Genomic DNA, 27278 nt, shown 5'->3' with positions numbered 1-27278 from the left:
GCAAGTGTGCTTTCCTGTTACCTATCACACATGCACACTTCAATAAGACAACAGAACGCAGGTTATATAAGCCAGGTGAAATCGGGGTAAGGGCCAAAAATCTAGTTGTGTCAATTGGTTAATTCTTAAGCTGTTTATTATCTTACTCCGATAAAGGAAAACTGGTTTACGTGGATACATGACCACATGCATTGTCTGCTTATTAAGCATAACAGGCAAACACGCTCACTGTGATTCTCAACTGGTTTTCTTCAAGAGCCAGATTTTACTTTGGATAATAAGAGGTGACCCAATATTTTTATCATACAAAAGTAAAAAGGAAAATGTTCTGAAAATGATACAATACAGCGTGAAGCCCCAATAAACTAGGGTTTAGCTGTTCTAAAATCATTGTAATCCACAGCTTCATACATTCAAAATATATCTGGCAAAGTTTTATAAAATAAACACACAGCAACAGTTAAGAACTTGTGGGTAACAAATAATAATTATTTTGCCAAGAAATGTAGTTCTTCAGTAAAGCCAATCATAATCGAGCTCCAGAACAATCCATTTTGTAAATAATTATTTCAATATTGACTTAATTGAATGCTTAGTTAAGCATAATGCTTAGTTAATGCTTAGTATGCTACAGGCTGAATGGTAAAAGGCTTTAAATGGTAACCATTTAAAAAAAAAATCTTTTTCCAGTTTTGATAATGGTATGTCATGCAAACTATTGGCATAGTCCATGTTTGCATATATGAAGTGTTTTCTCCTATCTTTACAGGTTGAAAAGCCTATTCATTTGCCTTTCATAACTCAGCTTGATTCATATGCATTTTGTTATTTTGTTATATAAAGCATAGTTTTTCTCTGCTGTCCGTAATCCTATCAGACTAGACCTGCGGCCCATTGTGTAGGTCACGACCCACCAGTTTTGCCTTCAGCATTTCTACTCAGAAATACATGTGAGAAGCCTAGCCTTTATATTCACATCAAGTCTAAGCATAGTAAAATGTGAAAAAAATAAATAAAAATAAAATAAACAATAGTGAGGCGGGGTTTTAATGGGAAAATGTACACCCCTGTTGTCAAGCTCATCTTACACTCTTAAAAATAAAAGTTCCAAAATATGCTTTTGATGCCATTGAAGAACCATGTTTGGTGCCCCAAAAAACCTTTCAGAGATCTTAAAAGAACCATTTTTTTTAGTGTGAAGAACATTGTAATAATCTAAATAATCATTTTCCACTATAAAGAACCTTTTGTGCAATGGAAAGATTCCATTGATGTTAAAGGCTCTCAATTGAACCATCAATGCCAATAAAGAACCTTTATTTTTAACAGTGTACTCTAGGTGTTGCTCGATCTGACCAATTAGGCATTTAAACATCAATTGAATCCCTAAACCTTCACAATTAGCACTCTTTATTTGAACTTAATTTGTGGTAATTAGCATTTTGATGTGTGCCTTTGTAGGCTTATAACAGAAATAGACATCAAATCATGCCATTCTTAAGGTTCCCTTTTAGTGCTTTAATATGTTTGATCTGTTAGATCAAACTCTGGTAAATGTGGTGAAGTGAACTTCTCAGTTTTGACATAGGGAGAGTAATGCTACCCAGACCTGAAGTAACTTGTGCGTCACAGTATGGGATCCATGCTGCATTGCATGTGGATCTGCTCTGTATGTTTCCAATGAAGAGCAGAGTGAAAAAATCAAAAAGGAAATAAAATCCAGCTGTGCACTTACATAGATGAAAAGCTGTCTCATAAAAATAGCAAAAAAGGTTTGTAACTGATAAAGAGACAGTGGCAGAGAGAGAGAGAGGGGGGGGGGGGGGGGGGGGGTATAATAGAGGAAAGTGAATGAAAAAAGGAAGGAGAAAGCAACGAAAAATAAGAAAAGCTGCCCAACCATTTTTCTCAATGGAGAGGAAAAACATGAGCCGGAAACAGAGGACTGTGCATTTTATTGTTGGAGGAGAATGGTTATATTTATAGCGGTCAATAGACGTGTCCAATCCATTCAGTGAAGCACAGAATGAATGGATTACATCCACTTGAGAGCTCAGAGTAGGAAGTTGCGCATATGGATGAAAGGATTGAACCGTGCACCTGTGAAATGAAATTTAAATCTATGTATTCATCTATCCAATCACACAGAAGATATATAGATTAACCCTGAAACCTAAAAATGTATGAATATTTAATTAGATATGATATTTAAATAGATAGACATGAAAGACACGTTGCTCAGAAACAGTATTTTTCTGATTTCTCAGAACAAAAGTCTCTTTTTTAACCTTTTTTTAAAATGACTTTTAAGCAACTGGTGTCAGGGTTATTTTAGTGGATGTATGTAGTTGATTAACACAGGTATAGTTCATCACATCAACTTCATCCAATGTGATAAGAAGTGAAATCTAGGTCTAAAAATGTGAAATTATCTAGGTTAAGAGCTTATTTGATGTTCCTGTGTGTCTCTTTTGCAGATGGCAGGTCTGGAAGTGGGGAAAAAGATCTTTGCCATTAATGGGGACCTGGTCTTCTTGAGACCTTTCCAGGAGGTGGAAAACTTCCTAAAGCAGTGCTTCCACAGCAAAGGTCCACTCAGAGTACTGGTCAGCACCAAACCCAGAGAGTGAGTGGAAAACCTCTCGACTCCTATGATCTAAAGACTTCATAACACCTGAACTATGTTGCCATACAGGCTATAAAGCCTGATATAAATTAAAAAAAAAGAGCCCTGCCAGATAAACATCCTTTTATTGATTAATATCAGCTTGATATTTAACTGCAAATCAGAATACACAACACACGTGGAGCGGTGGCTGGGAAATGTGATGTTTTTAGCGGCCGAATTGATGTCTGTGTGTCTATCTGCTCCACAGAACTGTGAAGATCCTAGACTCTGCAGACGGATTGGGCTTTCAGATCCGAGGATTCGGCCCATCTGTGGTGCATGCGGTTGGCAGAGGTAAGAGCGAACAGAGAGAAAGGAAAAACTGGGCTGGGCTACAGGAACTTACTTATGCCCTTTATCCTTCTGTGTTTTTGAACCTCAGCTGGATCACAGCTGGAGCTGTAGGTACAGGACTGGACTTGAGCCAGACTGGAAACTGCATCACACACGCACACACACACACACCGATATATAAATAGAAAGACCCATCTCACTTCCTACTGTATGTGAGGTGCATTTTTATCAAACATGGTGAGAGATGAATGAAAAAGGAAAACCAATGCAGCTTACACTGTCACTCCTGAAGAGAACAAGAGATAGAAGAGCACTCCGCGCTTCACACCAAACCGAAGCTGCTTGCATCAATAATGTGTCATTGCATGATTTGTGCAAATCCAAATTCTGGATTAATCCAATTTATTGTATTATTTTAGGGGTGAGAGACCATAAGGGTTCGAAGTCTGACTAATTCTGGTGGAAAACCGACATATTGCTAAAGCCATTATTTCAGCCGATATTTCTAATTTTTCACTTATCTTCATCGGCTGCTCATATGCGGGGCATTTCTTTTGACAGTGCTGAGAACATGTTCTTTATTCGATAATATATATATATATGATTCCCAGTGTGCACAAACTTACCAGATTATTAATTGCACTGTTGGTTAGAGAGTTCCTATCTAAAGATTTTTTAATCAAAGTCAAATAACTTTTTGTAATAAATGTCAAATAACATTGAAATAACTTTCAAATTGATTAACCCTCTGGGGACCAAGGTGTTTTTGGGGCCCTTGAGATGTTCTGACATGCCTTGACATTTGTGCTTTTTTCAGTTATTTATAAACATGTTACTGGCTAAGGTGTAAATTCACTCTATATAGCACAAACAGGGCTACCATAATATGCGAGCAACGTGTATGTAGATGTTTGTATTTTTAAGAGAATAATGTTTATGCGTGGTTATTGGAAAAAATAAAAATGAAAGTTGCTGAATTAAGACCACAAAACACATATTAAATATGTGTCCACAAGACTTTTGACTAATGGATGTTGTCCCTTTGAGTTCTAGCTTCAAAATTATGTGAAAATAGTCTTGCTTTATCGTTCACAAAAAAAAATACATTGATTTAAATGGTGTACAACAGGTTTTGCTTGGAAATCCATTATGCAAGGGGGAGGAGTAGTTTACACCTTAGATTACAGTGTCCCACCCACTCTGCATAATGACTCTGCCTAATGAGCCATTCATTCAGGTGTGACACTGACTGAGCCACAATGCAAGGACAAAATATGTATTTAGAAGAAGACTTATCTTGACCATTTAAGATTTCGCTTACATCTCTCTTGTAAATATGTTTTGCTATTTTATTAAAAATGTTACAATTACAACAATAATTACATTTTCAACAATATTTCAAGTGTACTCTTTCTTTGTAAAAAAAAAAAAAAAAAAAGATTATAGGCCTACATTTTATCATATGTATTCATTAGTTTGAATATAGCCAACATTGGAACATCTAACATCTTAGTCTATGACTTTATTTTTGACAAAAATAGTATATATATATATATATATATATTATATATATAACGTTAGATATGAGCAGAAATTGCTAAACAAAAGCTTTTTTGATGTGGCGGTATATTCTACAGTAGCCTAAAAACTGTACCCTAGTCTAGTCAACAAAATGTTGTCTTTCATACTTCGCCTGACTGTAACGTTGTTTTTATTAAATATTAGGGCATATAAATGCTAATTTGCAGTTTAATACGTTGCTTATACAAATACATTTTATTTCAACATATTCCAGTCGATTTTTACTCATCTCAGTAGGCTATAGCAAAGCAGTTTATTATTTTACACACAGACGCGCGATTCTTATTTAGGCTAAACAGTCTTTACAAATATGTACCCTTCATTCATCTCACAGAAAGGCGAGTCATATTATAGAAATGCGATTCATCTTTTTGCGGTTTACATAGGCCTACACTAACGTTATTCCACAACGTTATTCCACACATGAGAAAAGAAAACAGCCTACCTCACTCCTCAGCGGAATCTGCTCCTCATTTCAGGACATATTGCTCCTCATCAGCACTGTTCTGAGGAATCGTTTCTCCATAAGGTAGGCTATAATGTCTTACTCGCGAGGAGTCGCGACGCGCTGTGTTTACAGCTGATGTGGGCGTTTCACAGGTCTGAAATAGTTCTCAGAATTTGCGTTTGAATAGCACGCGCTCTCCGGGGCGTGGTCACATTACTGTGAATCATCTCGTAATGAGGTCGACTGGAGTCGCTCTCTTTTTATACAGATTACAGAAGCTGAGAATATTTGTTTTTTTATATAAATGACTTCATTTAAAAGATGCGATCTCAAGCTTTATGCCCGTGGGTCTGTTTGCCTGTTTGAATGAATTTTCGCGGAGTTATAGATCATTTTCGAACGCGTTTCAAATGGGAGTTTACTGACAGAGAGAAGGCAGAAATCGCATCATGTTAATTTTTCTTTATTTGTCAAAAAGCAAAACACTTTATTTTTATTGTGAGTATACAGAAAAAAAATAGACACTGAACAGGATCGATTGATGTATTACACGAAAATGAAAGATCAAAATTAACAGAGCATTTAGTGTTTATTTTCATTGCTAAAAAAAAAAAACGAGCAAAACGCGCGGGCGCGTTTTTGGTCCCCAGAGGGTTCATTTTCAAATTATTCCTAATTAGAGTAAATATTATCTAAAATAAAAATACATTTAATTAAATAAATTATGCATTTGTTATTTACTGTCTTTAAATTAAATATTGTCATATCATAAATATAGTGTGATGTCATATATCTGCTTTATATTGGCCACCGGCCACCATGCTCTCTAGATATCAGCATCAGGCATCAAAACAACAAATATCAGTTGACCACAAGTTTTGACTAGCTTAATCTTCAAGACATCATTAGTGAACCAGTTTAGCCAGAAAGGCTAAAGGCTATTTTGATGGCTGACATGTCTTTGGAGGGTGAGGGTTTAGAGAAATGCCATGTGTTTGTCTTGTTAACTGCCCTTGTTAACTTGTTAACCGCCCTCCTCAAGGTCTCTTAGCAGGTCAGCCTGGCATGCCTATAAGATCGACATAGTGTGCAGGCATGCCTCTGAATAAGCTTTACCCACCAAAGCCGAAGTTGTTCTGACTGGCTTGGTGGGTAAGTCATATGCAGACTCAGGGGAGAGATAGTTAGCTAGCGTCTCTTCCATCTTAGGCATCGCCCCATAACCATGTCAGTCCCAGGATGGAGGAATAGTTGGAAGTCTGAGAGCTGAAGACTCAATAAGATACTGGTATCCTCCACAATCTCGAAACCTCGGTGTGAAAAAACTGCAGGCCCCGACGAGGAGGTTGCGATCATGAGGGCAGGAAGCATTTGTCCAGCTTGCTTTTGGGATGAACGTCCTGCTTCCTGGCAGTCTATATTTAACCTGGCCTCAGCACGAATCACAACCAGGAATGTCAGGTGGCGAGTCCTCAACATCTCCTGCATCGATGCTAACAATATCCAACTCCTCAGAGCTGGGTAACTGCAGCACCGGTGCCTCACTCGGGGTGGAAGAAACCGCAGACCGTGCTTCCAGACCCTGAGATAATGCACTGAATCCAGCAGGTGAGGGTAGAGAAAAGGCCGTGCCCGTCTCTAACCCCTCTGTTAGATCCATTTGCGAACCCCATGACCTGAATCGTCTCTCTGGCTTAGCAGCAGCGGGACCAGGGCCGCGAGAAAAACCCTCCACAAAGAAAGCTGTCGCGGAAGCTGTTCACAATGCACACAGTTGGCTCCATCAAGAGCTGACAGGGCATTCTCCTCTCCCAAACAAACTTGCACAGTATATCCCCACCAGTGATGTAGCGAGAGCAGGAACACACAATTTGTTGTTTGCTTGCCATAATACACTCTTTACATATACAGTATATATATATTTAACAATATGAAAGAGACAGACAACACCAAATAAGACACGATTTCACAGAGAGTTCTTGTTGAAGACACAGAAGCTAGCGCTGTTTAGTTTGGATATGCTTCACAGGCGGGTAACGTCATGACCAGGAAACTATGACTTTCCGTCACACCATTGGACTATTTTACTTCTTTTGCTTCACAACGCAATCATACAGAGTCGTTCCCACAGCGTTGAATTCTCAGATGCAGTGCGATTTCCTTTGAAAGGCAACAGCACTGACTAGCATAAATCGTGGAAGGTATAGACATTTATGCTAGCCTAAGCAATTTTTTTCAGCAGGTAGTACCATAAGGATTTGAGTTTCTCCTCCCACATTTAGAAGGTCGGCTGCTCCTTCAAGTGATTGCTGTTCATAAGCTCAGCGGGGAGTTATGATAATTATTACCCTGCCTAATGTGCTTGCTTGTTCTTAAAAATTGCTTTTGCCTGAGTTTCACTGGCTGCAGGAGGGAGAGAGCATTTACTCAGAAAAAAAAATGCAGCGTAAAGACTTCAGACCATGAAATGTGATTAGAGAAACAGGGGCCTTTTACAGAGGCATGCACTTTTAATACAGAAAGAGATATTCAGTATAAGCTCTGTGTTTGTTTTGGAGATTATGCAAACAATCTATGAATATTTAGTCTCTCCTGTTAAACTTTAAATGTCGGCCTGGCCTTCAGACAACTTTTATAGGAACCACACATCATCTACAGATAAACAGCTCCTGATGTGTTTTGCTTTTCTGAAAACTAACTAGAGTCACATTAATTTCAGTTTACAGTACCACCTGCCGTAATGCAGAAAGTGGCGCCCTTGCCAAGTGGATCTGTCTGTGGATCTTAACCTTGGGGTCAAACTGTTTATGTGATGTGCTTGACTAGCATTTCGATGTGAACTTTAAAAGAAGAGTAACCACAGAGAAAATCTTGTCCATTATTCATGCTCTGCTTATGCATAGATTCAGTGGTTATTTATGGGTCTGTTTGTAAAAATGAGATTGTGTGTTTTCGAAGATGTGTGTTGATTTGTGATTCTCCCTTACTCATTTTTGTATGCACACTCAAAAACATGGCTCTGTTCCAAAACATACAACCTTATCATTAAGTGCTCAATTTGAGATGCTTTACATGGGCAACCACTCAATGTCACACAAATAGCACGTTAGCAAGTTAGCATTTTGCTAAGCTAATGGCTTGATGGTCTTGAAGTACTTGAAGTAAACGAGCACACAAATAACACATTGAACACTCACTATAGTTTAGCCTATATGTTGCCAATTAAGTTAGCATGTTGTTAAACTAATGGCATGAAACTGTAGTTAACATAATACATAGCACACACAGATACGAAGTAAAATTGTAAACAAATAGCACTCTGCAGGGGATAATCTGTAGTTAGCATGTTGCTAAGCTAATGGCACTAGTCTCGTTAGCAGAAAATACTTCTGGGATTATGCTATTTTATCTTTAGAATTAGATATCTTAATCCGGGTGCACACGGTGCGATTTTGGCCAAGATTTGGTCGTCTGAGACAAATTTAGCAAATCCTAAAAGATTTCTCTGATCCTAGGCTAAAATTCTTTGATCGTTAGTTTGACATGCCGATTAATGACCGTTGTGATCAAATTTTGCGAAATTCTGGCAGTGTCAGAAGATTTTACTCACAGTCCTGCAGTGTGACCTCTCCTACGACGACCGTCAAATTGTCTTTGTTTTTAAAGACAAACCATGACCTTGTCATGAGGGATTTCTTTGTAGCCACCATTTCAATCCCGCGTGTAATGCAGCTCACATCACCGAAAGTGTTATTGATTGAAGATGTAAAACTCCGGACAGGTTTTCTTTCGTGCGTCCGTTTTTAACGCGTCTTGACTGTCGTACAGTGTGACATGGCTTACAGCGATGGTCATGTTCGTACAGTCTGACAAGCAACAATCGTAAAGGACTATTATAAATCGCACAGTGTGCACCCGGCTTTAGCAGACAACACAATTAAGTTGTCTACCTTTTAAAACAGCTGTTACCTCTCTTCCTGTTTCTCAAAAGGCACCGTTGCGGCAGTTGCAGGCCTTCACCCAGGACAGTGCATCATTAAAGTGAATGGTATCAATGTGAGCAAAGAAAGTCATGCCAGTGTCATCGCCCACGTCACGGCCTGCAGGAAGTTCCGACGACCCACACAGGTGAGAGTGCAAGCATCCCTCAGCCCCTCCATAAGTGCACTATTCCTGATCCTTAAATATCTAGAAAGCAAAACAAAGTGCATAGCAAAATTGTTGAACTTTGTGATCCGGTCTGGGTCATGGTCCAGCAATAATAGCAGTAATGCTCCTTTTGCGGGGTAGAAGGCGGCTAGGAAACTGGATGGGGGTGTGCGGGATATGGGTTAAGGAATGGGCCAGGCAGGCCTGTGTTGAAGGGTAATAAAGGACAGTCTTGGCAAAGACTGAAGTAGGACGGTGTGGTTGGCACGCTGGCTGGACTCTGGTTTTCATCAGGCATGGAAAAAGAAAGCGGGGGGTTGCCCACCCTCCTACTAAGCAGGGATTTGCGGCCCACCATCAAGAGGAGTCTTGCATCTCAGTTGGTTAAAACAGCAGAGGGAAATTTTGGGGAGAGACATTGACAGAAGAGGATGTGTGGTGGATGTGCTTTAGACTGTTAAATGCATAAAGGCTGCGATATACTCCCAGTGAAGTTCTTTTTCCCATTGAAATGACTGGATTTCGGCTGCGAAAATTTGACAAAGTTAAATGCGCTGCTCGCTTTCTTCTCAATAACAAAGTAACCACACAGTTAAAATCACAGCCATGAGAAAACAGCAGTTGACAAAGCATCTGATCATAGCGACGTGGATATGTTTGCACCAGCTCTGCAATTCTGAATTCCAGTAAAGTCAAGTCACATTTATTCATATAGCACTTTATACAATAGATTGCTTTAAAGAAAACGGCTTTACAGTATTAAACATGAAAAAACAGTGTCAGTGTTGCTTTCAACTTAGAAATTAGAATTGCAACTTCAGTTTCCACTAAAGCAGCTCTCCAGTGTGTTCATGTATTTACTCATGTCTGACCTCAATGAAAGAAATGAACCGGAGAACGGGAGAAGATTTACATTTTAATGAATGCAGAGTAGGTCGAGGTTAGATTTAATGGTAGTTCAAAGGTGTTTTCAGCTGCAGTTAACTTTTGTTGAAAGTTTGCTTCGGCAGGCTGTTTTGAACTTGTTTCAAACTCGTTTCATTTTTGCCTGATGAAATTACGTCACACCAGTTCGTTCTTTGTAATATATCAGCCTTAATAGGAAGCCATGTTCACATTCAGTAAAATCACAAACCTGAGGCCCTCAGTTAGAGCATTATAGTGCTTGTAACAATTAAAAACCTAAAAAACAACCGTAGGAAGAAAAGTCATTGCTCAGAGGTTGATTTTTCATAACTTAATAAAGTCTCAGTTAGATTTCATTTAAGTATTCATCTTTTTTTCTCTCCTAAATTCCTTTGGAGAAATAAAAATAGACACAAGTTGGCAAAAAGTAAGTGTATAGAACTATAAAATCTGGATAGCATTGCTAAGATAATTTGTTTGCTGTTTAAATCTCTGATATTTGATTGCAGACTTTGGTATTATATTGGTATTGAATATTTGAGACATTGTTGAAATCTTTAGTGAAACTCAAGGAGAAACATGGTAGATTACCGGGGTTTTTTTCTTAGAGGAATCTTCTCTTTTTGCTTTACATCCAGCCTCGTTGATATCTACATGTAGGAGGAAAAAAAGAAGAGGTTTTAGCTTTGTGGTTTTTGTGTCCTATGGGAGTGTGTAATCAACTTACAATCCTTGTTCTGAAAGCGTGTCTGAAAAGGTTGTTTTGTTGTTCCTTATTGCAGCAAGACTCCATTAAATGGGTGTATAACAACAGCGAGAGCGCACAAGAAGACCACCAGAGAACCAATCAGAAGCCCGCCGCAGGGGAGAACGGAGATGTGTTTGAGTGTAAAGTTGAAGGTGCTGTTACACACACCAGTCCAAACACTTACTGTACACACAAGTACACACTCTTTCATCCTCCCACACTATCCGTGATAATTAGTCTTTTTCTTCGTCCTCGTAGACACTAATTTTACAAGTCTCACTTCAGTAGCCTCATGCAGAATTCACAGGACATGGAAACAACTCATTTGTATTTGTGATTTGGTATTTTGTTACCTAACAGGAAATAGATTGATGGCCTCTAGATGAGCTCCAGCCATCTAAAGATTTGCCTTGTATTATTAACTTTAATCTGATTTGATCTGCTCAGTATGGAAGCTTGTTTCCGCCACAGAATAAAACTTTTTAAAAGATAATTGTGACTTTTTTTCTCAGAATTGCGAGATATAAAGTCAGAATTGCGAGATACAAGCTCGCAATTGCGAGAAATTAACTTGAAATTCAGATTTTTTTTCTCGCAATTGCAAGTTTATATCTCGCAATTCTGACTTTATAACACGCAATTGCGACTATATCATGCAATTCTGACTTTATATCTCCCAATTGCGTGTTATAAAGTCAGAATTGCGAGATATAAACATGCAATTCTGAGAAAAGTTTATATTCTTACTTTACATCAATCAATTCTGTCTTTATAACACGCAATTGCGAAAAAAATTCTGAATTGTGAGATAAAAGTCGCACTTAACTTTTTTTTTTTATTATTCTGTGGCGGAAACAAGCTTCCATAGCTCAGACTGGTAACATTGAAACAACTGGTGTGTGTGTTCAACAGAAGTCATGGACAAGTTCAACACCATCGCCATAATAGACGGAAAAAAAGATCACGTTAGCCTGACGGTGGATAACGTGTATCTGGAGTACGGCGTCATGTACGAGTATGACAGTACGGCCGGGATGAAGTGTCACGTCTTGGAGAAAATGGTGGAACCAAAAGGCTTTTTCAGCCTCACGGCCAAGGTAGAGTCACATGAGTTCCCACAGACACACACCAGCCATTATCTCTGCTGTAGAGCACCAGTGAATTAATTCATACAGAATCAGAGGAGACGACAGGGAGTGTCTTGTACATTTGTGAGGGCCTCTTCACAGTTCACACATAACACACAGCCACTGATAGAAGTTGACAGCAGAGTATATTAAACCAAGTGTGTGTGACAAATAAAATATGGTCTTTACGACCCCCTGCTGCGGAATAAAAGGATAAACACTTTAAATCACAGAGCTTGCCGCTGTGAGGAAACTAAGGAAGTCGCTTGAAACTATTGTTCTTACAAAACGATATTTCTGCTATTTTTAACTCACTCTGCCAGCATTTTCATTGGCATTTTCATTCAGCAATGTTTATGATTGTCAGAACTATTAATACAAAAATATTTTTTCATTAAATTAAATTTCCTTAAAAAAGCTATAATGTAACTCTATGATTTCTAGAAATTCATGAACACGTTTACTGGAAAACAATAATGCACTGAGCAATATTACATCACAATATATAGCTCTATATTAAACTCTTTTTAATTACCATTTTAAAATATTTAAATAGTTTAATGTAACAATACATTCACTTTCAAAAACATAAAAAAATCTTATCGACCCAAACGCAGGAATAATATGAATGTGTATTTTCGACCAAATAAATGCAGCCCAAAAATACATATTCATATTATTACAATTTAAAATAACTACATAATATCTTTCTGTGTGTGATGACAAAGCTATTACTTTAGTCTTCAGTGTCACATGATCCTGCTGCTTATTATTTTTGTAGAAACGAGATACTTTCGGGATTCTAAACTTTTGAACGATATACATGTGATGTTGTGCTTTTTCTTTATCTATTGGCAATCAAGTATTGTACAGTTTATTATCACAGAAATCTTGATTGTTGCTGTCAGATGTTTTTGTATTCAGTCGTTCTCCAAGTTTTGAAAGAGTTACAAGTTTCATGTGCAGTGCCCACATCTCTCTGTTTTTGCGTCAGCAAGGGAGAGCGAGAGAAAGAGAACCTGTTATGTTGATCATTAACGTTTGCTTGAATATGTTTAGCATTGCATGCAGCATCCTGTGTGATCTCAGCTGGTCTGAATATCATGCTTGTTTACGAATGAACGCCATATTTCCTTTCCCTAAAAATTGATTTCTGAGATTTACAATCTGCGTTAATGAACTAACAGCTGTCCGGCCAGACTGTTCTGCATTCAGTGGTAGGGGCATCACAGCTTGACAGTGACATCTCAGAAACGCACCTAATGGGACTCTGATGTATTGACATGTTCTACATATTATAGACTCTTTTGTTTTTAATCCCCTTAACTGCCAGCAATTTCTGCCTTATTACAAACATCTGCCTGAGTAGGTCTGCACTTCCTCTGGGAAAACTTTCTTCAGATGAATTTTAATATTTCAGTGCTGTTCGGCAGATTACATGCAATTGTTATGGTCTCAGCGTGCTCTTAAATTTCTTGTCTCCTCCACAGTCTCGCAGGCAGAGTCTTCTCTCTTATGAGAAAATACTTCTACAACTGTGTGGTGTGTGTAAATGTTCACTCTAATTGGTGCTGTACTTTGGTTGTATTTTTTATTGCTCTATATACTTTTACACTTTGTTGCATAGACAGTGGTAGAAGTGGTAATTGAGTATCAAGGGTTATTATATTATATTATAATATATTATATTATTAAAATTATATTAAATATATTATATTTTCATTCATTAAATAATATCAATAAATTAAATATATATACATATATATATATATATATATATATATATATATATATATATATATATATAATTTATTGCATATATTATTATTTAATGAATATAATATAATATAAATTTCAAATTATATTTTCTCCATAAAAATGTTAATTCATAATTAAACCAATAAAATGACATACATTCAGAAATTATAATATAATTAATGTGGTCAAATCGATTAATCATAAAAGTTTGTATATAGTTTGTATATGTATTAGATGTGATTAATTGATTGATTGTGAATAAAATCACACCTGATTTTTCAATGATACATGACAAAAAATATTTAGAAAATAAATAAATATACGCAAAAGCTGCTTCCTTCTCATTGAAAATGAATTGGGAACTCATAGTTACTGTGTACCGTGTTAAATGGTCTTAACCTTTAACGCTCCTATAATGTGACACAGGACATTTTTTTACACTCTTATTTTAGTGTAAAGTTTTTACAGTCATACAAGTATTAATACAATAAGGGTTAGATGCAGTATATCCATGCAATAATCACAAGGGAACAACTCAATTCTGTGTATCTGTTTTGGGAAATGCGTGCAGTGTTTCTAACTCACTTGACCTACAGCAGATTTGCTCACTTCATCTTCATTACTTACAAATGAATGGTGGAAAGCACATCTGTTTTATGACCAAAGCTCTATGTCTTTCTTTGTGTGGTTTGTCAGATTTTAGAGGCCTTGGCCAGGAACGATGAGCAGTTAGTGCAGACCTGCAGTCGACTGAGCTCCAGCACGGAGCTCATCCCAGAGGACCTGCAGACCAGATTCAGTGCAATGTGCGGCGAGAGACTGGAGCATATCAATCGAAGAATCACCAATTACAGGAAGGTCAGCACCAATTGTTTGAAATCAGACTGGATCTAACTCTGTGCATGAAAACTTATTTTGAATGTCTTGATACGTTTCTTTGGTTGGCGGCCTTTAGAAGGCTGCAGCTAAGAAAACTTCGTTTGACTTGTAGCACTTCTATTTAAGTTACAGAACAGGAAACCGTCCCACCCTGTCCTTTTTAACACCAGCTGGCCTTGATTGATGAAATATGCGAGTCCACCAGTACCAAGGGAAACGGGATTGTGCAAAATGTCATTTTTAATTTCCATCAGCTGCTTTTATTTGGAGCAAGAAAAGGAAAATATGTCTGCAAGCATCTGCCCGTTTCCCTTGTTTTTCCCTGTGATCTGATTCAACATCCCACTCAGCACTGGATTAATTAGCCGTTGCTTCACCGGCTATAAATAGCTCTGAACATCCCGTCCCATTGCATAATTTCCCTTCTGCTGCATTCTCAGTAGGGCCCTGTGAGAGGTCTGGCAGGGTCCGAACCCCGGACACGGAAGCTCCCTGTTTGTCAAAGTTATTCAGGAATGTGGGAAGTCAGGTCTGAAGGGAGGCTATGTGTCCAGTGCAGCTGTAACCCATCCAGTGTAGTCAGTGAGTGCAGCGATACCCGACCACAGCCATACAATTGTTATGTCATTGTTGGAAAAAGGCGAGGTTCAAAACCCTGCTCAAGGGGAACATTGAGGTCTTGTCAGATGATTTAATTACATGCTCCTGTGCCTGAAACCGTAACTTTAAATGCAAGTTTAATGGATGTAATTTCAGGTGCAGTGTGGAACCATTAACAAGCAATTTTGCTTTGTAAATAAATTACCCCTGATTGATAGATTTTCTACAAGTAGGGCATTATGTTAGCCTAGAAATCTAGATGCACCCTAGTGGCAGCAAATTTTATTTTGCAGCCAGGGTCGTCTAGCAACTCTCCGTTGGCTTGTGAGCTGGAAAAACCAAACTCTAGTCAGGCCAATCACATTGTGTAAAGAGTCGGTGGGCGGGCTTAACATAACGACGGCAGAGTTGTTTAAATTATTTTTTCTAGTTGTTCATGGTTACAGAACCAGCCTGTTGACTTAAACCACCTTAGACTGGTTTAAGTTTTTTCTCCCAGCACAGTTTAATATACTATCTGTCGAACAGGAACATCCATTGCCAGGATGAGTAGGTGATTGGTGGGCTGGTGTATTTATAGTCTGTTTTGTATAGATTGAGCTTTTGTACACTTTATAGATCTGAAGATTAAACTGGACCAGGGCATGATGGGAAAGTGCTGAGCCATACTGTACTTTGCAATTTAGCATACCAGACTCAATCCAATGATATCCTGTGGCTAGCCCTTATTGAAGCCTGACTGGTTGGACTTTTTTTTTGTTTAGTACTGGTTTAGATGATTTAGATAAAAACCAATAAGCTCTTGTTCATAAACTGTATCTTAACCTAATCCGTCTCTGCTCTCAGTTTTCACGGGTTTTGAAGAACCGGGCCTGGCCCACATTCAAGCAGGCGAAGTCTAAGGTTTCCCCTCTACACAGTAGTGACTTCTGCCCCACCAACTGTCACATCAACGTAATGGAGGTGTCTTATCCCAAGACCACTACTTCCCTTGGAAGTGCCTTCGGAGTCCAGCTGGACAACAGGAAAAATACTCTGGAAAAGGGAGGCCGCAATTCAGAGCAGGGTGAGTGAAAATATATTCCTAAATTGAATGTACAACCAGAGACTGCTAGGGAGCAATGAGTTCATGTCTGTTAGATTTGGTTTGTGCTTTCAGGTAAGCTGAACCCCATGGTTTACGTCCAGCATAGTATCACCAGCATGGCTGCTCCATCTGGACACAGTCTGAGCAGAGCTGAAGGTCACGGTCTGCGATTCCTGCTACGAGAAGATGACCTGCTCATTCTGGACGCCTACCACAAGCTTCTGACCAAACTCACCACTGTCGTCAAAGAGATGGAGTGCTACGCCGCCCAGATTCATGAGTATGGCATTTTTATTTGGTAATATCTGTTTTGTCATATGAACATGTTTAATATATGGCCTATCTGATATATCATCATCAGGGGTGTTGGTTTAGCCTTGTACAACATTTGCATTTTCCAAAAGTTTCTCATCCACACTGAAACGTTGGAAAACGTTAAATTCACCTCACAGCGCATGTGTAAACCCGTAAACCCTCACAAAAGCTCACTGAGATGATACATACAGAACAAGACATAATCAAGTATCACGCAATTCTTCTGGCAGGATCAGGATTCTTTATTTAGAAAAATATCTCACCATTCACCGATGCGTCCAGGTCGCACTCAGTCTGCAACTGCTCTCATGTTTTGCTGCAGGACAGCAAATGCGAGTGAATTTTCTGTCATCTTTGCAGGACTGCAAGGTAACATATTTTAGCAACTGTATGAAAGTGAATAGCACATAACAAGCACAATACCGATATAATCATGAATATCTATGGATTAAATATGCTTTTTTTTAGCAAGATTTTAGCAAGATTTATTTAGTTAGATTCAAAATCAAATGACGTCAGAAATTACGCATATTGTTCCCTGATGTGACAGTTCTTATGACTGATAGAGTCTCTATGGGATGTTACTATACCAGCAACAATTTAATCTTTGTGCATTTCACATGACCCAACATCTGGAGTTTGCATTATGTTTTTTTTTTTCTGTAACAACTATGTGCTATGTGTGTAAGTGTTGGACACACTTAAGCAGAAAGGGGGTAGGTGGGATACTTCCTGTCTGAGCTGAGCTGTTGATGGTTTCATTTTCTGTAAGCACATTAACACCTTGAAGGAAATGGGACACTCTGAGGTCGACCATTTTTCAAAATGGAAATCTGCAAAAATAAAAAAAATGCCACGAAGCACTGTACTCAGGCTTTACACTGCAAATGTCACTCTTGCTGAGTAATTTGCAAAGTGGCACAAGTTCCTAACAAGACTGTGTTACGAAACTCCTCTTTCTCTGTCCCTCCTTCCTTTCCAATTCTTGTCATACCACCTATAGTATAAATTTAAAAAAATCCATTATTATCATCACTATCAGCCTTTGAGTTTTCATCATTTAGTTGAAATCACATGGTCATATCCTCTGTGGACATGGTGGCAATTTCAGCTAGTCTTGATCTATGGTGGGGGGCGGCACCTTTCTCTGCTGCTGCCATATGCTTGTCAGTGCCGATTGTTGGCTGAAGGTCTGAGAGTGTGCTTATTGGCAAGGCAGTCCTTGATCTGGTGGGGAGATAATGACCTTCCTCACAGCCCTGGGCAAGAGAGAGTGCTGTAATGACTGCCTGGAGGTGGTTGTCAGACAGCCATCCCTATCATGCAGGAATAATGGGGCAAATAGCAACCGAGTAGCTCATTGGAGCCACTTCTGACTCTACTGTTGATTAAGAAGTGCATTGATCTCTACAGTCGGAGGGGATGAAGAAAAAGCTAAGAAAGGCAAAGCATGAAGAGGTCAGAAGTGGATGGTTTCAGACGGTGCCTGGTGTTTGTTGGTACTGTATAACCATCTCAAAGGGTCAGTTGACCCAAAAATGAAAATGATGTAATCTTTTTACCAACTTCTTGTCGTTCCAAACCTCTGTGACTTAATATGACTTTATCTTTTGTGGAACACAAAAGAAGAAATTTTGAAAAATTTGCTAAATTGTCTCTGGTCTTTTGTGCAGAAAATAAAAGTTAATGGGGTTCAAGCGATGTCTTTTGGACCTCAATGACTTTCATTATATGGACAAATCAGTTGGAACATTCTTAAGAATATCCACAGAAGAAGTAAATAATGACAATTTTCATTTGATGAAATGGATGAACTGAGGTAGGACCCAATAGGGGGCATCAGCAAAGTTCAGAGGGGGTCTCAAAATTATTTAAGGCCCATTCATACTAAGGATAATAACTATAGCAATAACCATATTAGCATCCACACCAGCGGACTATATCGTTCTGTTTATTCTAAGTGTGCATTGCAATTGTATGCTCATTATAACAGTCTGCTGCTTTAAATGCTTGAGTGATTCTAACAATTCTAATGGACTCTGCTGTTTTTTATATTTAGAATGATTTTTCATTATAGCTATTTTCCTTGGTGTGAATGGGCCTTTAAAATTTAAAAGTAAAGATCAAGATATTTCTTATTTAAACTCACCCCCTTAAAAATGGTTTGTCGTTTTGAAAAAGAAACTGGATTCCCACACTCTAGAATGTGATGTGATTAAAAAGATTTCTGTACCTGGAAATGTGATTTCTGTAGCTGGAAAGGTCATGTAAATTAATAAAATCTTAAAACATCATAGGCATGTTTATAATGAATATATATTTTACAAGTTACAAGCTCTAAAATAATTTATTCAAATGACAAAACATTTTATCCTTGTCCATTCAATCACAAATGTCTGGAAGAGTCATGTGAATTCATTGGTTAAAAAGAATGGGGAGCTTACAGAAAATTAAGCTCCAAAAAAGAATTATTTTAGTCACTTTTTTTTTTATTAACAGACACTAGGATTTCCCATTAAAATAAGTTTTGAAAACAAAACTAGGGCTAGTGGGTCTTTGAATATAATTGTGGACAGTGGCTTGAGAACCACTGACTTAAAGTCACTCTAAAAGCCATAAATTCAAAATGTATCCTATTTGCTTTCTTAATAGTGTCATATGTGCTATGTGTTTGTCCCTGGACTTTTATGTTACTTCCTGCCCTGAGTGCCATGTTGTATTCCTTTGTAGTTTTTTCCCTTAATTGTCTCCTGGTCCCGCTCATTACAGAACAACTTAAATCACATGGATGTAGCAGGGGTTCAACTCATCCTTCTCCCCAGTGCCGCAGCGTTCCCTCGAGGACCGTTCCCTCCATATTCGTGAATTTGCTTACCACACCCCATTCCATAATTTGATTTCCTTTTTTTGCTTAATGAACCACTAAAAACACTCAAAACTCTTCGATAGTGGTCCTCGAGGGTCGCTTTCTGAATTTTTGGACTGTGCTCTTCTGTTGAATGGATCCCCCTTCATTGTAGTGGAGGTGGACGAGGAGCCCACTCTGATCGTTTAAGGTCCCACTAAACATTTTTTGTTGGGGGGGGGGGGGGGGGGGCGCTCCTCCCATGAGCTCCTCCCATGAGCTCCTCCCATGAGCTCCTCCCAAGGCGGCGACGTGCGCTACATCTCCTCCCATGGTGGCAGCGTCCACTACAGCTCCTCCCAATGCGATGTTGTCCGCTACAGCTCCTCCCAAGGCGGCGACGTATGCTACATCTCCTCCCATGTTGGCGGCGTCCGCTACAGCTCCTCCCAAGGCAGCGACGTCCGCTACATCTCCTCCCATGTTGGCGGCGTCCGCTACAGCTCCTCCCAAGGCGGAAACGTATGCTACATCTCCTCCCATGTTGGCGGCGTCCGCTACAGCTCCTCCCAAGGCAGCGACGTCCGCTACATCTCCCCCCATGGAGGCGGCGTCCGCTAGAGCTCCTCCCAAGGTGGCTACATCTGCTACATCTCCTCTCAAGGCGGCGACGTCTGCTACAGCACTTCCCATGGCGGCAATGTCCGCTACAGCTCCTCCCATGGCAGCGACGTCTGCTACAGCTCCTCCCAAGGCGGCGCGTCCACTACAGCTCCTCCCGAGATTTTCCCCCTGATGGCTCTGTTATGGTCACAGAGGCCATCTCTGAACTCACTGTGTCCCTTGATGGCTCTATTACAGCCAAGGAGGCTGATTAACTCTCCTTGCTGGAGGCTGTTTCTGAACCCTCTATGCCCCTGTAAAGGCAGCAGAGGCCAACTATGAACTTTTTGTCTGCCCTGTCACGGCCATGGAGGCTGGCCCCGAACCTTGTGTACTCCGTGGCCCTGCTCTGCCCTGGTCCCCTGACTCCCCGTGGCATTCTGCTTCGCTGTGGCGGCCAGCCCAACCATGGTGGTCTCCACCTCCATCGGCTCCACTGTGGTGGTCTCCAGCTCCGCCGTGGTGATCTCTGTCGTAGGGGGCTCTGTCATATGAGCTCTTTGTTTGTCCCTGGACTTTTATGTTACTTCCTGTCCTGAGTGCTATGTTTTTGTCCTATGTAGATTTTTCCCTTGATTGTCTTCCCAGGTGTGTCTTATTTACTTGTTATCTTGTTAAGCTTGTTTACCTCTGTGTATATATAGTCCTTGTGTTTCTCTCGTTGCTTTGTCAGTTGTTGAATGTAATGGTTGTTTTTTCCTTGCTGTTTTGTTCCTTTGTTGCAAATGGATTTTGTTATTTGTTTTTATTATTTCCACTAAATAACCCTGAATTTAGATCCACGTGTCTGCCTGTTTTCTCCTGCTCCGACCCATTACAAATAGATGTTCCTAGCGTTATTAAAAATCATGAATCAGTTAACGTTCTTCCAAATGATTTGCAAATGGGTTTTACTGTTGACTTTAAGTCATTAAGCTTTTTTTTTTTAGACAGCTTCACTTTTTATCTGAAGAATCAAAGGACATTTTAGCCATATATAATATATATGCATATACCATAAATCCCATATCACAATCTGTTTTGCTCTAGCTTTGGCTCTATTTCTATACTGTTCTTCTAGGCAATGCAGATGTTTCCGATCTAACTTGTCAGATGTTTCAGATAGTGAACTCTTTAGTGTTTAAATTTGACCAGAAGTCACATTCTGATTATAGTTGAAAGTGCTGAATCAGCTGCACGACATTAGTTGAACGTAAAGAGCCTCATGTGTCACATGAAAGCACTCATGTATAAAGGACCGTAGGCAAAGAGACCCGTAGACCCGAACCAAGATCTCCCCCGCAGAGTCTCATCATTATTCCCCTCCTCCATTTCTTCACACTTTGATGCTCCGTGCCCCTCGAGGCCCCATGCTGCGCTCACTTCCTTATTAAGCTCCAGCACAAAAACGGCAGTGGGTGCTCTTTTTTTTTTTATGTCGACAGAATGGTACTCGATGGTGGCGACCAGTCTGCTTTACCAAAAGGGAACATTGTTAGGGCTGGGAGTCGATTCCAAAAATAATCGATTCCTTTATTCCGAGGTGTTGGGAATTGAGAATTGATTCCAAAGGTTGGAATCGATTTCATCAAATGGAACAGACTCCTCTTTAATAGAGCATTTCAGTTCAATAGAGCTTTTCATTAATTCATCCATTCTGTGTTCATCCATAATATGGCCTCTTACAAAGAAAGAATCGAAAACAACAGTGAAGAATCGATTCTTGGAATCAACTCTGTCGATTCTACAAACAGGAGTCAGTTTCTGACAAATTCGGAATCAAACAGCCTCAAACTGTATAGTTGGAGAACTAGGGCAGCTTGAGAGGCCTTCAGGCTTTCTCACGAGTGAGGCATCACTGGAAAGTTTCCTGCATTTCTCACTCACAGAATTGGTTTGGGTTGGAAATGATTTCGTTAATGTTTTGTTTATTGTTAGGATGAGAATTAGAGTTACGGTTTGCGCTCATAAGGGAACATATTCCACTAAAGTATGTTTATGTGTCCCCTCTCATTAAAAGAACCCTGAGGGGGTTGTCTGAAACTCAAACAACGCTTGATATGTTAGTGTGTTCATATGTGGAGAGACTGGGCCTCAAAATCAAATTGAAAATATAACTTAAATGTCCCCATGTGTGAGAAGCATCAAGTTTGCCAGCATCGTCTAAATTTTCTTCGCCATTCTCCTGGAGGGGAACTTAGAGGAGTTATGACTGTTGACACAGCTGTATATGCGTGTTTTGATGTTATTCATATTTGGAGGACCTCTAACTTCCTCGAGTTGTTGTCCGGAAGCCAAGCACAAACAGGTTGTGATTTTGTTTGGCTCTGGTCATCCTCACACGTTCAACTGTCCGACATGCTGTGGCCGATCCTCCCAAAACATGTTTGGAATATAACTTAAAACCACTTCCATTTGGTAAGTGACAGTTGTTCGAGACTCTGGGATACACAGCACAATAAATGTGAATAAAAGTTAAAAATGCAATAGAAAATACACAATACAAAGGAAAGGAACTACAACGCAACAGAGAAACGTCAAAATAAGCCATAACACAAACTAAAACAAGCTGCAAACAATATAAATGAATCCACAAACAACAGGAATAAGACAATAAATGAGACAAAGAATAAATGAAAGGTGTAGTATAATATTGAAAGATAGTGGTTGAAATGGGTGTTGTCCAAATTTAAAATATTGGCGAGAGTTGTTTTTCGGCCAACTGGCAACCGGGTTTATCAAAATACTATTGGGTAAATTGGCAGTGGGTGAAATCACACAGTCCAAAACAAAAACGGACATTCCGACACGGAACGCATATTTCAGAGAAGAATAACTGACTGACGTTTCCTAACTGCAAATGCATTATGGTATTATTATGCTTTATTCAGTAAATAAATAAATAAATACATACAGCACCTTTAACAGAAAATTAAAAAAAATTTAAGAACACTGCATTTTTACAGAATAAGATACAACAAAGGTTATATATTTTGTCTTTTAAAATATGTTATGCAAAAAGATTTGTTCATTTGATAGAAGACTCCTGTTATAATAAACATTTGTTCATCTCTGTTGCAATATTTATCACACACAGTGTCTTTAGCAGATCTAGTCAATAAAATATAATTACTTTTTCCATTTTACCAAGTTGTTGTGTGGTTAATGTAATATCGATTTCTGTGATCAGCAGCTTGAATGCAGCATTTTATTTTATTTTATTTATTTTATTTTATTTTATTTTATTTTATTTTATTTTATTTTATTTTATTTTATTTTATTGTTTTTTTAGTTTGTTTTACTTCATTTCAATTCAGCATGACAAGTCCATCAAAATGTATTTATTTATTTATTTCATCTAATTATTATTATTATTATTATTATTTTCAATCATTTCATTTGATCTTATTTCAATGATGTTTTTAACTGCTTGCATTTATTGTGTTGTCCACCTCTGGTTCACTGAAACAGAGTCATGAAGTGATGTATCTTTCCCTCTGTTTATGTGAGTCGTGAACATGTTTCTGGAGCTGTAGATTCTGACTCTTTTATTGCACATAGATTGCAGTGTGATTAATGTGTGATTTATCTATCTGGTTCTCTCTCTCTCTCTGTATTTCCCACAGTTTGCTCTCCTCTATCACACATCCCACCGGGTCTGAAGGGAAGCCTACTGAGAGCTACATTTCAGCTGAGAGTGAGAGTGAAAAAAGTGAACGCAACGGGAAGAAAGTGTGTTTTAATGTGACTGGAGACGAGCAGGAGGACTCGGGTCACGACACTATCAGCAACAGGGACTCCTACAGGTGTGGTGTCTTACAATATACTGAATAGAATATTACATTTATAAATTGCTTTATGTATTGTGATTAATTTATGTATGTAATGAGGTATGAGAGGCAGCGCTGTATTGTGAATACAGTCAAACTGAAGGAACTTTTGTTAGGCACAACTTTCACAAGGTTGGGGTCAGCAATTTCTAAAGAAATTAATACTTTATATAGCAAGGATGCAACAGCTTTATCAAAAGTGTAAATATTGTTCATTGTTACAAAAGGTTGTTAAAAAAATTATCACAGTTTCCACAAACATATTAAGTAGCACAAATGTTTTCAACATTGGTAATAATAAGAAATGTTTCCAAATCAGCATATTAGAATGATTTATGAAGGATCATGTGACAATGAAGACTGGAATAATGATGCTGAAAGTTCAGCTTTGACATCACAGGAATAAATTACATTTGAAAAAATATTAAAATAGAAAAATTTTTTTTAATTTTTAAAAATATTGCACGATATTACTGCATATAGTTTTTTCGCAAATAAAAAATACACTGTGAGTGGCCGTCAATGAAGAAAGTCAATTACTTTTTTAATTATTTTTTGCCACATGGTGTGATATGTTGTTTTAGGCTTATGTTTCTGGCTCAACGGAGCTCACAAATTCACTGAGCTCACTGAGATCTTGAAGGTTTCTGTAATTTGAAGGTCTCCTACAATGTTTACATGCATCCAAGGTCAAAAAAACACTTCAATGTTTTCATAATATACATTGCAGCATCACCTCTTTTCTCTGTGTCTGAAATGGTTTGATAAAGGATTCAGTCTCTCTAAACCCCTTTTTTTCCGAGAGCCTACTCTGCTCTGATTGGTCAGATGGCCCAGTCTGTTGTGATTGGTCTACCGCTTACAGCGCTTGTCAGAAACAAATCGTCCATTACCATATCTGAATTTCAGCTTCGGAGGCTTCCTCAGCACTTGATACACAGTGATACGAACAGTAACGATTGTGTTGGTTTTAATGCGTCAATTCGAGCCTGAGTTCTAATCCTTTGGAAGTGTATGCAAAATGGAGCTTCTCGACGTGAAGTCTCAATGAAGACCATAGGAATTAGATAGGACCACTGGAATTACCGACCACTCGTTTCAGGCAGTTCAGAATCGGTTCTTTCTTTTGAGAGAAACAACTTTGATCTTTGAAAATGTGCAGACCTTTTACTTTCACAAACAGCTATATTACACACTACATGAAAGGTAATATTCAAAAAAGCATAATAGGAGCACTTTAACAGATGCTTTGTGATTAAAAACTCTACAGAAGTATCTAGGAATGTTGTTTAATGTGGGTTGTTTGTGGCTTCAGCACCATTGTTGGGTATTAGTCATAATTTGTTCGTAACACATGAATGTTCTGATTGCTTCCAGTGATTGTAACAGCAACAGGAACTCCATTGCGTCCTTCAACAGCATCTGCAGCAGTCACTGCAGCTCTTATGTGCACAGTGATGAGATGGACTCAGGTAACGCAACCTGATATCATCCTGCACACATCTGACAACACAACACCATTGTTAGTTCACTCCTCCAGGACTCTAATCAAATTTGGCAAGAGCTTGGATTTGCCTTTCAGACTGATTCTTATCTCGTTGCACTGCACATCAAGCACGCATTTTCCACTTAGTCAAACAGAACCCGCCAAAACACAGTGTCTGCCAAATTGATGGCCATTTGATGCTAACTGCTGAACAGATGGTGGAAGAGAGGGACAGGAAAGTCTGAGAGGAGTGGAGAGACGTGTTTGCATTGTTATGGCAATAGCTCACTAATGAAAACAATGTGTTAAGGGCTCTATGTTAAATGTGCATTTCCTCTAATGATTACCGCTTCACCCTCTCTCCACACACACACATAATCAATCACATACAGGCGACGAGATGCCGACCAGTGTGTGGATATCTCACGACAAACAAAAGAAGCTACATGGCTTCCTGGAGCATCTCTTCAGTCAGGTGTGTGTTTGCTGTCTGGTCTGACAAGTTTATACATCCACATGTATGTAATGTTAATTCATGTGAACTGTATGTGTAAAATTTGGTATATATATTAAAAATAACAATAATAATACTAATAATATTATTATTTGTGATTATATTATTAATAACAGTGTTAGTTTTGTGTATATTAAATAGTGCTTTAAATCAATTAAAAAACGAACTAATTAATCACACATTTTTCTGTAATTAATCGCGATTAATCTCATCTAACATACATTTTTTTTTGTATATTTTTATTAGTGTTGTCAATCAATAAAAAATAACTAATTAATCACCCATTTTTCTGCAAGTAATCGCACCTAACATTAAAGTTTTTTAATATATTTTTATATTGTAATACTTTCACATTGAATCTTCAAAGTAGAAATATCATATAGCCTACTGTAGCACAGCCAAAGGATGACAGAAAAAAAAAATCGGATAATGCGTTATTTGCATTAAATATTTTTAATGTGTTAAACTGAAAAAAAAGATAAAAAAATAATAATAATCGCATGCATTAATGCGTTAGTTTTTACAGCCCTAATATTAATACATTTCAAACTTAATTAACTTATCTTAACACTTAAGTGTTTTTGAACAGCTTCTTTATACGTTCACATATTTGAAGTGTAAATTTTACATGTGATCCATTAATATGTTTTTTTGTATTAAATAAGAATGATCAAAAACATTGTTTAAAATAGTTTTGACATATAGCAAGTCATTACTTAATGTTATCTCAGCTACCCATTTATATTTTCATAAAAATAATTAATAATCGTTCATTTTTATATGTAATATTTTTATTTAATTTGAATAATTTCATTAATATTGTAAATAAAGTAAAAATAACAAAAAGTTCTTATGAAGACTTAGCTTCACCTTTGACCTCTTTGACACCTAAAAACAGGCTAAAGCCCCTCACATAATGCTCCACGGATGTAGTCATTTTCCCCCAGAGATCAATCTGTTCTGTCTCACTCTCCACACTTTTTAATGAGGATGTCTCAATCACCAGTGAAATGTAGAATGTGCGGCTCACTGGGTCCTTCTTGCCTGCTGTTTGCTTTATAGCACGCAGGTTTCCGGGAGAGCAACACTCCCAGTTCACATGCAGCACAAATGTTTTCCGGCTGACGGGGTGGGAGTTCAAGGGGCTTTTGTTTGTGCAAACTGGCTCCTTGGGCGCTTTATGGTTAATAACCAATGGGACTGAGTTTTGAAACCCAAAAGTACTCATGGCGAGTTTGTCCATATTTTCTTAGTCAACAAATTAAAAATGAATTGCCTATGATGTACTGATCTAATTTTCAGGTGGAGTCCATCACCAGTTTGTTGAAAGGGGCAACCGTGACACGAGCCTTTGAACAGACAAAGTGTTTCACTCCGGGACGAGGACTTCAAGGTATCAAG

The 27278-nt window shown here is 38.4% G+C and overlaps 1 protein-coding gene across 1 annotated transcript in view; it reads left to right on the top strand.

The window, feature by feature from the left end:
• The window catches only part of prex2 (phosphatidylinositol-3,4,5-trisphosphate-dependent Rac exchange factor 2), a 127218-nt gene that overhangs the window by 59205 nt on the left and 40735 nt on the right, over positions 1-27278 (top strand). Inside the window, exons 18-29 of the mRNA XM_079863295.1 lie at positions 2478-2626; positions 2877-2962; positions 8983-9119; positions 10829-10946; positions 11707-11891; positions 14376-14537; positions 16005-16224; positions 16318-16525; positions 23674-23853; positions 25255-25349; positions 25756-25838; positions 27180-27270. Coding sequence (XP_079719421.1) covers positions 2478-2626; positions 2877-2962; positions 8983-9119; positions 10829-10946; positions 11707-11891; positions 14376-14537; positions 16005-16224; positions 16318-16525; positions 23674-23853; positions 25255-25349; positions 25756-25838; positions 27180-27270 — 1714 coding nt within the window. The remainder of the gene's footprint in view (positions 1-2477; positions 2627-2876; positions 2963-8982; positions 9120-10828; positions 10947-11706; positions 11892-14375; positions 14538-16004; positions 16225-16317; positions 16526-23673; positions 23854-25254; positions 25350-25755; positions 25839-27179; positions 27271-27278) is intronic.

Source organism: Squalius cephalus (assembly GCF_949319135.1).
Source record: "Squalius cephalus genome assembly, chromosome: 25".
Lineage (NCBI taxonomy): Eukaryota > Metazoa > Chordata > Actinopteri > Cypriniformes > Leuciscidae > Squalius > Squalius cephalus.
Note: the sequence above shows the minus strand (reverse complement) of the source record. Positions and strands in the feature narration are given on the sequence as shown.